General features: G+C 41.3%; 1 protein-coding gene across 1 annotated transcript; it reads left to right on the top strand.

Annotated features, from left to right (window-relative positions):
- The first annotated feature begins 5,069 nt into the window (after positions 1-5,069).
- Positions 5,070-11,062, top strand: LOC117550205 (galectin-8-like). The gene is made up of 8 exons (XM_034222578.1): positions 5,070-5,261; positions 5,527-5,615; positions 7,029-7,239; positions 7,358-7,477; positions 7,605-7,631; positions 8,297-8,385; positions 8,520-8,685; positions 9,862-11,062. Exons 1-8 carry the CDS (start codon positions 5,223-5,225, stop codon positions 10,009-10,011), a joined length of 891 nt encoding a protein of 296 aa, XP_034078469.1. The 5' UTR covers positions 5,070-5,222; the 3' UTR covers positions 10,012-11,062.
- The last annotated feature ends 376 nt before the right edge of the window (positions 11,063-11,438 follow it).

Genomic DNA, 11,438 nt, shown 5'->3' with positions numbered 1-11,438 from the left:
TTGGACTCGTGTTTTGGGACTCGTGAACAATCATTGTGTTTTCTATTTTTGGCGTATTAAAGGTGGGGTAGGTAAGTTTGAGAAACCGGCTCGAGATCGCTAGAATTTGAAAATACACAACCGGAGAAAATCTGCCACTTCCTCACAGAGCCCCTCCTCCAACACACACGAACGCGCACATGACCAATGAGGGCACGAGAGACGTTTGTGCCCCGATTGAAGGCTGACAGGCAGGTAGGCCATCCAGTTATTTTAGCCGGGCCGGCTATCGGGGTGTTAAGAGCATTCCATCTAATATAACAAAAAGTGTATCTCGAGCCGGTTTCTCAAACTTACCTACCCCACCTTTAACATTAACATTAACATCATGGTAACACCATGGCGACCGGCGGCACACCTGCAGCTGTCCCGCTTGTAATTAGGTTCAACTATAAAAACTTCGAACAAAACGCCGGCGGCACCAACAAAAGGAGCGCACACTGCAAAGTCTGCAATATTAAAATCAAGGATTCTGGTGCAACAACTTCAAATTTCATCAGGCACTTGAAAACTCACCCGGAGAGGTCAGTCACATTAACGCATATGGACGGTTAGCAAACATGTTTAGCTCAGCATCAGCTATATAATGTTAACTTAGCTTGCTACTAGCTTTGTAACTGAATATTTGAAAAGATGAGTGAATGTTTGCTTGTCACACTTGTTTGCGTTGTGTGGCGTTGACATCCAACTCTTGACATGACATAAAAAAGGTCGGTAACGTTAATCATTACGTTCCGCTGCCACCATCTACTGGCTAACGTTAAACGTAGAAAAATACATCGTTACATACATAAATACATCAGGTTACAGGTTTATTGTTGACCACGTAACGTTAATGTTACAGGTTTATCAGGTTACCATTACACTGGGTTTGAGTGAGAGGATAGAGGAATATGTTTATTTATAGTAGACTTAAAAGATGTAATTAGAGACCCAGTGTAATTAAACAATACAGTTGCAGAGGTCAAATTTTAACATTTTTGTCCACTGGCCAAATGGCTAGCCTAGTGAATGTTGAAATGTTACCAGCCACTCAATAGATTGCCATTGTTATTTGTGGCTGGTGCGTGCAACATACAGTACCAGCCAGGGGCGGACTGGCCATTGGGAGTACCGGGAGTTTCCCCGGTGGGCCGGTGCTGTGTGTGGGCCGGAGGGCCAAAAAAAAAAAAGTTGAAATCCTACCGGCCCACATTTGTAAGTGTTCCGGCCCAGCCCAGCCCAGTGGGGTGTGGCCAGGGTTGGGTTGTAACGGAATACATGTAACGGTGTTACGTAATCAGAATACAAAAATCAAGTAACTGTATTCAGCTCGCGTTACATTTGAAAAACGAGTAATCTGATTACAGTTACTTTCGTAAACCTGAAGTGAATACATTTGGATTACTTATTGGAATTATTGGTGGAAAGATTTCCTCACAACATTTAATATTCATTACTAAAGGTACAGCCGAATCATCACAGCGCACAAAACCGCGCAGATGGACCAAAAAGGGGAGCGTTTGAAAAAAATGTGCGGGTCCGCTCAGTGAAACAATAACAACGTAACATGGAGGAACAAAAGTCTGCGTTTAAATCGTGTGTGTGTGTAGAGGTGTGTGTGGTGAAAACACATCAGCCACACCGCTCTTTAGCCTTTCTAATGATTCTGAAGGTAAACACAGGGAAGGCGGTGCGTGAAAGGCACGGCGCACTCGTCTGTTTGGCCGTCTTTTTAAAGAAATTGCGCAAGGTAAGTTGTTTTTTTCTTTTCGACATGTCAGCAGCAGCAACAATGCCTGGTAAACATGCAGTGCTAACTAAACGAGCTTGTGAGTGAGTGGGTAGTGGGTGGAGCTGTGGGCAGCGTGCAAGCAGGCGACACTTTTTTCATGAATCATAAACTCTAAATATAATTTTATTTTACACCTTTGAAAAAAAAAAACATGCCCAAAATGGAATTTATTTGGTCATCATATCAGTAGTTTAGAGAGCTCCCCCCCAAATTTCACAAACCATGTTCCCAGGGGAGCTCATGTCACCACTAGGGGAGCTATAGCCCCCCCCTGCTCCCCTCCAGTTCGCACCCTGGGCTGAGTTAACCCTCCCGCTGCCTCCTGGTGCTGCAGAGATTTCATGAAATGAAGGAGGTGTTCCTTCTATAAACCAGCTGCGGGCAGCAGATACTGAGAGTCACAGACATGAATACATAGATCAAGGCAGACTGGTGCACAGTGCACACACTCTCCTGTTTTGCCAAGCCGGTGCTTTAACAAATATAGCTCTACACCCCTGGCCGACATGTCCTTAAAATGAAGTCCGAGTTCGACATTTTAATTCATGTCCTGCCAACACTGGCAGGACAGAAGGCGACAAGCCCTTTCTAAGCCATGTCCTCACATCCCAAGCTGCATCCCCAAAAAGTTTATTATGTTGTTACAACAGGGTTCAGGGGGAGTGGCTGTACGGCTGTACCCGTAGGATAGAAAAGGGGGAAGTGATGTCTGACTCAGGTCGCGCGGCTGTGGAGAAGAACGTGTTGCCCACATTCCTTTACTGAGTTTAGGCTAGTTAGCTAGCAGGTTATTGGTTTTGGGTGCAGTCACTTTTGCCTCCACTTGCTGTTCAAATAAATGTTGAAAGAAAAAGTTAATCTGTTTACAGTTCTGTTTTATATGGGTGTTGAAGAAGAAGAAGAAGAAGAAGAAAGAAGAAGAGAAGAAGAAGAAGAGAAGAAAGAAGAAGAGAGAAGAAGAAGAAGACAGAAGAAGAGAAGAAGAAAAGAAGAAGAAGAAGAAGAAGAAGAATTGGGAGGGATGAAACCCTCTTTAATGGTCCACACATGCAGAGCACACAGCACACACAGTGAAATGTGTGCTCTGCTTTTAACCCATCCTAGCACCAGGAGTCTAGTACCAGGAGTCTAGCCCCAGGAGTCTAGCACCAGGAGTCTAGAACCAGGAGTCTAGTACCAGGAGTCTAGCCCCATGAGTCTAGTACCAGGAGTCTAGAACCAGGAGTCTAGAACCAGGAGCAGTGGGCAGTTATTGTACAGCGCCCACGGAGCAATGGGAGTGAGGGGGGGAAGGGGGTTGTCCGGTGCCTTGCTCAAGGGCACCATGGCAGGGGCAGGAGGTGAACTGGGACCTCTCCAAGTAGAAGTCCACACTCCAAATAGGTCTGGTCGGGGACTTGAACCGGCAACCCTACGGCTCACAGTCCAAGCCCCTACTGACTGCCATAGATTTAGTCCCTAATTTTGCTCTCAAAATGGACCAGATTGATGCATTTAACTTCAACATTTAAAAACAAATCTTCCCGGGGGAGCATGGTCCATGTTAAATTGTCTCACCCACATTGAGGATGCTTCCTACGCCCATGTTTTATTCCATGTGTCAAGTCAGGCAAATTGGGTCCAGATGTTATTGCATCAATGATCTGTTAACATTAAAATCACTAAATATATGCCGTAACTATTTTGCTCTAGGCAACTCAAGGGCTCAAGTAATGTGATTACTATATGAATAATGGTCCAAAATAACATTAAATGCATAGGGTTTTTTGTTAAGTAACATACTTTCGTCGCCGGCCGACCGATACATGCCGCATATTAAGTGGGCCTGTCTGTCAATTAATCCCCGGGCCACTTTTCCCCCCCAGTCCGCCCCTGGTACCAGCCACTTGCATGATTTACCAGCATTTGGCTGGTAAATGGTGTTAATGGTAGATATCTCTTTTGGAACAGGTCATGTTTTAATATCACCAGTTCAGTATATTTCAGATAATATTGCAGCAATAGTTTTTTAGTTGCAAATGGCACAGAACAAATGTTAACTTTTAAGTACTTTTAACACAGTTTCCCTGCGGGGGATTAATAAAGTATTTGTGATACTGATTTCTGATTCTGAAGTGTTTAGCTTATAAGTTGTTTGCATTTAGCTAAACTGTGATGTTTTTCCTCATATTGCATTGCAATAGCCTGTTTAAAGTGATCATATAACAAACAACTAATCAGTACTGATACTGTATGCTAATAGATATAGGAGTGATAATAATACAGTAAATGCTTTGAATGTCTTAGATATAGCTGTGCAGTATTCTTAACAGACTGGATAGCAGCAGACAATAGAAGGCTTATTACAACCAGAAGAGACATGAGACTTTTATGTTTTAGAGACTTGAGACTTGACTTGGACTCGTGACCAAAGACTTGAGACTTGATCAAGTCTCACCCCACAAAGACTTGAGACTTGACTTGGACTCGTGACCAAAGACTTGAGACTTGACTTGGACTTGCAAAAAAAGACTTGTGAACATCTCTGACACACACACACACACACACACACACACCCACACACACACACACACACACACACACACACCACACACACACACACACACACACACACACACACACACACACACACACACACACACACACACACACACACAATTTCAGTTTTTTTAAGCATTACCATACCATAATAATTGTTGTTGTTTCCAAGGAAGAGGTAGAGTCACCCTATAATCTACAATGTAGGCGTTTATTTCCTCACTTTGTTTTTCTTTGCTTGTGTTCTAAATGGTTGTTGTTCAGTGTTGAAACATTCATTATCTAACAATGACATCATTACAATTTGAAATAGAAGATCTTTAATGTTCTATTAATATAAAGTGAGATCTAGTTACCAGTAGGTTACTCTATGAAACAGCTGGTAGTTATGGGTAATAAAGTACATTTCGAAGCCCATACTTTTTTACTTTTACTTGAATAAAGAAGTTTAGTCAGTAGGCTAGGACTTCTACTTTTACCAGAGTATTTTTAAACAGGAGTATCTGTACTTCTTGAGGATGTGTGTACTTTTGCCATCTCTTTTAAAACATTGTATTTGCCTGAGAGAAGACGGCATATTTATAATGCATTTTATTGAGTCAAATAAAGGTTTTACTTAACCTTTAAGTAACTTAAGTTAACGCAGTCACACCATGGATGTATAATAAAGTCACACAGTGGGCCTGATCACATGGTAGGTTCTGCGCATGCGCGTACTGTTCCGGGCAGATTGAGAGAAGATGCCCACTGCCATCATCCCCGTGTAGTGGTTCTTATTATACATCCATGGTGTAGTGCAGGAGAGCTTCAGACCGCAGACAGCACACATACTGCTCGTTCAGCTGCATGTTAGTCTGACTCAAGAGGCTCGATGTCTGTGGCAAACGCGAAACACACTGTCCTGAATCCGGTAAGGGGATTATTGTTGTTATTATTATTATTAATATTATCTACACCAGGCAGCCCTAATGCCATCATGCACTGATCAATAGAGCCTTATGCAGACTAATATATATACACTGTGCAGCAGCTGTGTGTAAACGGCCTGCACACTGGACGTAAACTGATCGGAGATATCTGACGGCTAATGCTAACTATCACAGTGGCTCCCCTCTATTAAGCAGTATGTGCTAAATGCAGTTATCCAGCGATGTAACGCCAATTCTCCACCTCAGGTGATCCCATACACGGGGCCCATACCTGGAGGCCTGCACCCTGGGGAGATCATCATCATCCAAGGCACTGTGCCCCCAGAGGCTGACAGGTAAGGTGTAATTCAATAAGAAAAACACACAGAGAAGTGCCACCTTAATGGATATGTCTGAGATGTGTTAAATCGAAGCATGTGATTTTAAATTAATCTGGAAACATATTTTATTCAGTGGTCCTCATACTTTTTAAAACCATAGCACCAATAAGATATTTTCTTTTCATGGCACCCCAACAAACCATAAACACTGTCAAATGTAAATTGAATTCAAGTCCTAAAACAAATACAACCTTTGTATCTTCAATATTAACCTGATTCTCTATCACATCAACAAAAAAACCCACATCAATTGTGTGCAGTTTTGCATATTACACTTGGTTAAATGTTTAATGTGTGCTTGTTTTTTAGTCAGTGAAAAATAATGTAGTATAAAAGATTGTAATGAACAAATCTGGTGGCTTTTTTATTTAATTTATTGTGATAACTACAAATGATGTAAGGGTTAAGTTTAGCTGAGGACACCTGGAGGTCAGAGGTCAAGTTAGGCTATAGAAGGGCGTGTTGCTCAAAGAAACTAAAAGTCATAGTTTGGATATTTTGAAGTGGGATTTTATATGGAATGTAACTATAGTCTGTGCACAGCAGATGGCGGTCTGCACAACCCTTGTTTTGAGAAACAGACACAAGCAGATAAGAAATGTGCTGCATTACAAATGATTATCTCCTGTTGCTGTAGGGCAGGGGTGTCCAATCTAATTCAAAAAGTACAAGGGAATATGCCCCACACCATAAATGTGTGCTTTTCTTCTATGGTACTTCTTCTATTATATATATCACAGTGCTAATAATGTGTTAATAAGCCCACTTTTCAAATAAATTCAGTCAGTTAAAGTTGGAAACATTTTCTAACAGATCTTAGTTGATAAATAATAACTTATTAACATAAAAAGCTTGAAATATACCCTTCATATTTCCCCTTATTATAAGCAATCTGATCTTTTTTTTAATAAAGGAATGAGCTGGCAACAAAATAAACGAAACACTATGGAAAGCTGTGTAGGCAGTTTTTTTCTCTAAAAAGCATATTTAAGTATCAAGCATAATTTAAATACATTTGATTGATTTTTGAGGCTTGATTTAACATGTCCCTTGGCCATTTTCACCTCAATTAGACGCTTTTGGTAGCCATCTACAAGCTCCTAGCAAGCTTCTGGTTGAACCTTTGACCACTCCTCTTGACAGAATTGGTGCATTTCACTTGTTAGCAGTCGTTTTTGTTTACTGTTTTACAGAATGTCTAAGCCCCTAAAGTACATTTTTGGGTAAAAAAAGCTTGTGACAGTGGCTTTTAAACCTTACCTGCTGTTGTTGATAAGGTCCTTAACAGGTGCAGACTGCCCTACACTCTGACATGAGGTGGACTTGTAGGCCCCGGCTAATAACCCAGCCTCGCTGTGCATTCTGCAGGTTTCAGGTGGACCTGTCGAGCGGCTGCAGCACCAAGCCGCGCTCTGACGTGGCCCTACACTTCAGCCCCTGCTTCACAGGCCCGCCCTGTGTGGTGTGTAACTCCCTGCTGCGGGAGAGCTGGGGCAAAGAGGAAACGCTCCATCAGCTGCCCTACAAACGCGGAGCCCCCTTCGAGACCATCATCCTGGTGCACAAAGACGCCTTCAAGGCCAGTGAACCCACGCTAATAAGGATGGAGGCATCGATAAACCTGTGTAGTACCTAAATATTTGGGCAATTTGATTATTAGAAAAATAGGGTACTAAAATACCTGTTTTCTCCCATAGGTGGCAGTAAATGGCACTCACCTGCTGGAGTACAAGCACAAAATCCCCCTGAACAGGGTCGACACATTTTCTATTTCTGGGAATGTGAGGGTTCACGCTATTGGCTACATCCCAAACTCAGTGAGTGTATTCTGCTCTCTGTTTGCTTAATGTTGTCCTCAAAAGCTGGTCAGATGTGTGTCTTTAAAAAATACATCTGATTAATGATTTCCAAAGACTTCTAAATCGTTTCTCTTCTTTCTCACAGGCAATATTTTCCGAATCAGGTGACTTGGTGAGTTCTTCCCTCTCATGAAACCTCCATGTGCTCAGTATCTTGTGATTGCCATGAACTCTGGATGACATTTCCTAAATGATTATTTTGTTTGTGCACTGTATACTGTTCATTTTAGTATGCAGCCCTCAGACCTTTAAAGGAAAGTCCTGGTTTATTAAACTTATTTTTGAGATATGGACACCCGCCCACATTGCTACACCAAGTTCAGTGTGCTAGGAATAAATGCGAGCCCTCAGGGAGTGCGACACGTTGTACACAAATGATCCCCTTTATTTGGAAGAAGTTAAAATAAAGCGTTTTTTTGTTGTTGGTGATAATCTGACTACTTGTGTTTCTTTCCTAGATCTAAGATATTCATTTGAGTACAATTTTATTATAACAAGTAGAAAGGATGGCAAAAACTGTGAAAATAACCACAAAAGTGTAAGGAATTGGAAATATTGCCCCTTTCTCCCTAAACATAATACAGTATGATGCTCAACTGAATGTCTTTTGGTTTTGGACAGATGTTCGGACTACTAAGGCAATTGAAGAGGTCACCTGAAATGGGGGACACATATATATTCATAGTGAAAAATGCTGAGAAAATAATCTGCAGATTAATCGATAATGAGAAATAACTGCATACATTTTTTTATCAACTGTAATGTATTTTATTTCAGAGCCTCCCTTACAAAGGCAGCATCCTGAAAGGACTGAGCCCCGGGCAGCACATCACCATCAAAGGCCAGGTCAGCATGTACCCTCACAGGTAAAGTCATACAGGCAATCTGATGCATGTCTCACTAGTCACTAATATGTTCACACTACTAAGGCACATTTCAGGTACATACATACAAAATAAAGAAATAAAAAGATTTACCTTTGATCCACCGTTTCTCCCAGTTTCACAGTGAACCTCCGCAGCAGCCGGACGGAGAACATCGCTCTGCATCTGAACCCTCACATGAAGTCGGGTGCATTCATTAGGAACTCGTATCTGAGTGAGTCCTGGGGTCAGGAGGAGCGGGAGCTGCCGTACTTCCCCTTCTTGTCAGGGGAATACTTTGAGGTATGAACCAGGGTTATTATCAAAAAAAAAAGAAAGAATAAATCAGTGAAAAATATGGAAAATCTAAAACCAAATTGCCCGGTTTTAAAAATGGGATTAAATATAGGGGGACATATTTTCTTCACAGTAAAATAAAACTTTAGTTGACTACTCAATCAAAACATTTAAACATTACAGCTTTTCCTACACAAACATGTATTTCGGATGTATATTAAGCTTATGTTACAAAACTAAAAACCTAAACGCACTGATAAAATATAAATATAAAAAATGTAACAATCTAAACTATTATTACCTTGGGGGTGAACTGCCTACAACTCATACAGTTTAATTGTATTTGGCTTCTGTATTGGACGTCAGACCGGCGCCAGAACAAGTCTACAGAGAGGGCATATGATTTTCATGGGAGGGCACACAAAACCGGCATGTGCCGCGGCCAGTATCGGCGCCAGAGATTTTCTTTTGGGGGTGCTGTGGGGTAGCTTGACGTTTCATAGAGGGTGCTCAAACATGTAGGGTTTCCCATTAATGTACCGGGCGCTACAGTGGAACTTTCTACTGCAACACTCCCCACGCAAATACACAGTACACACGCATCTGTTACAATGAAGGCTCGATAATCAGCTCACGGCATATAGGTGTAAGCAGAGGCAAAGTGCTATTTTTTTTAAGTGGGGTGGACCTAACCTCCTCTAGGGGGGTCCGGGTGCATGCTCCCCGGGAAGATTATTATTATTTTAAATGTTGAAGTTAAAAGCATCAATCTAGTGCACTTTGAGAGCAACATTAAGAGATCTATGGATACATCTCTCAACACCCATATGAAACAGAACTGTAAACAGATTTACTATATTTTTTATATGGATATTTTACAAATCACTCCCCTTTTAAACTATTCTCGTTTTACTGTCATATAGTATTTCATACCTGTTTTTCATTTATTACTCTTATATTACCAGTGTTACTATCTGACATCACATACATCGTAGCATTGAAGTTCACAGTTTATTTATAATTAAACAAATTAAAATAATTTGGGGGCAGGAATGTAAAATGGGAGGGCCCTCCCACGACGCCAGGTCTGTTGGACGTTAACGTAAACAGAAGTCTATCAGTGATCATTTCTCACTATGTCTGTGTGCTCTGTAATAACGCCTGAGTGTTTGGTTTGGTCAGATTCTCATCCTCTGTCAGCCTCACCAGTTCAAGCTGGCAGTGAACGGCTCACACTTGTTTGAGTTCAGACATCGGGTGCAGGACCTGGGCAGCATCGACCAGCTGGAGATCATGGGCGACCTGGAGCTCGATGATGTGAAACTGTGGTGACTCCGACTCGGGACTCTAGAGTCTAGACTCACTCTGAAGCCAGCGTTACGGACACCATTCTGGTTATCCATGCTAAATTAGCTTAGCCACAATGACTCATACAATGTGGCTGGAAACTGCAAACCCTGGTCTGATTCAGGTCGGGAAAGTCTTGCAGCAACCACAGGTCACTGGTTTTAAGCTAGTCTAGCATTTTTAGGTGACCAAGGACCATAAAGACAGGCCCTGCCATGGAGTATTGATGGTCCATGTTTCCAGCCCTGGCTAGACGTCTGATGCATGAGAGTTAGCTGTGCTGGAGCGTCGGCCTGAGCCATGACTGTTTACAGCTACAAGTTAGGTTTGCCTTGGTTCATTTCTTATACCGTCTCTAGTGCATCTCTGCTGTGATAGTGCACTGTATATCTAAAACAGGAAATATGTGAATGTTTAAAAGCACTTGGCTTCAAATGCTAAGACAGTCAGCAAAAACAAACCATGAATAAAATGGAAGTGCTCCATTCTTCTGGAGCCAGGCCCAATACAAACGGATTTATTGCACATAATAAAAGCTTTGTAACAATTCTCATCACCTTTTTAAAAAAAAAAAACGTTAAATAGTTTTCATCAGTATTTTCTTGTTTAATTTAATAGGACATGCCTACTCAGGGCATTGTTTATTTTCTAATTCAGTCTGCTATAAAGGTTGTAATCTTCAGGACTCGTGATAGGGTCCCATGCACTGGAAATTTAAATCAATTTAACATGTCAATGGTGTAGCAGAACTCAAGCACAGAACAGTACAGGGTCCGTTATAATATAACTATTTCAATAACCAAACAAATGTCCATCGCAATCTTTATGCAAGCTGTAGAATAAAGTAGAATCTGTGTCCATCTCTCCGTCACTGCTCAACTCAGTGCTACAATGAGCAATGTTTAAAAAACTGTATATTTTATTTCCAATGTCAATGTTTTTTTGCATTGTCTGTTGTAATTGTTGTAAAATATGTATGAATAATAACCCCTATGTATCATCAATTATTTATTAATGAATAAATGTGTTACTATTACCATTTGTATCCACAAGTCTAAATGGTTTGAGTTCAAACTCCTTTTATGAATATTACTGGCCCCTAGGGAACGCAACAGGCTGTAAACACAACACTACGATTATTTTCACATTGACAGACCCTGCATCATTCGGCTGCAATCACATGCACTCACGTGACCACCGTACTTTCTTGAGCCAGGTGCACGAGATAAAGATGCAAATGCGGGAGACACTCAGACAGTGAAACCAAGCTACTTACTAATTTTAAATAAAAAAATATAGGAACTTCTATTCTTGCAGATGCATCCGATTTCAATATCTATTTGTAGAGTGTTAAGGCTTTGATATATTTGAAGGAGCTTTTCTCTCCTCTGGGTCTTTTGACAGTCTTGAGC

Source organism: Gymnodraco acuticeps, unplaced genomic scaffold (genome assembly GCF_902827175.1).
Source record: "Gymnodraco acuticeps unplaced genomic scaffold, fGymAcu1.1, whole genome shotgun sequence".
NCBI classification, from domain to species: domain Eukaryota; kingdom Metazoa; phylum Chordata; class Actinopteri; order Perciformes; family Bathydraconidae; genus Gymnodraco; species Gymnodraco acuticeps.
The sequence above is the reverse complement of the archived record's forward strand: the minus strand, read 5'-3'. Positions and strand labels throughout refer to the sequence as shown.

What these genes read in the sequence shown, in the direction of transcription:
- LOC117550205 (XM_034222578.1), top strand. Translation starts at nt 5,223, where the DNA reads ATGTCTGTGGCAAACGCGAAACACACTGTCCTGAATCCG. An exon ending in TTGGCTACATCCCAAACTCA is followed by an intron (nt 7,478 to 7,604) that starts GTGAGTGTATTC and finishes TCTTTCTCACAG; the next exon opens with GCAATATTTTCCGAATCAGG. An exon ending in TTTCCGAATCAGGTGACTTG is followed by an intron (nt 7,632 to 8,296) that starts GTGAGTTCTTCC and finishes ATTTTATTTCAG; the next exon opens with AGCCTCCCTTACAAAGGCAG.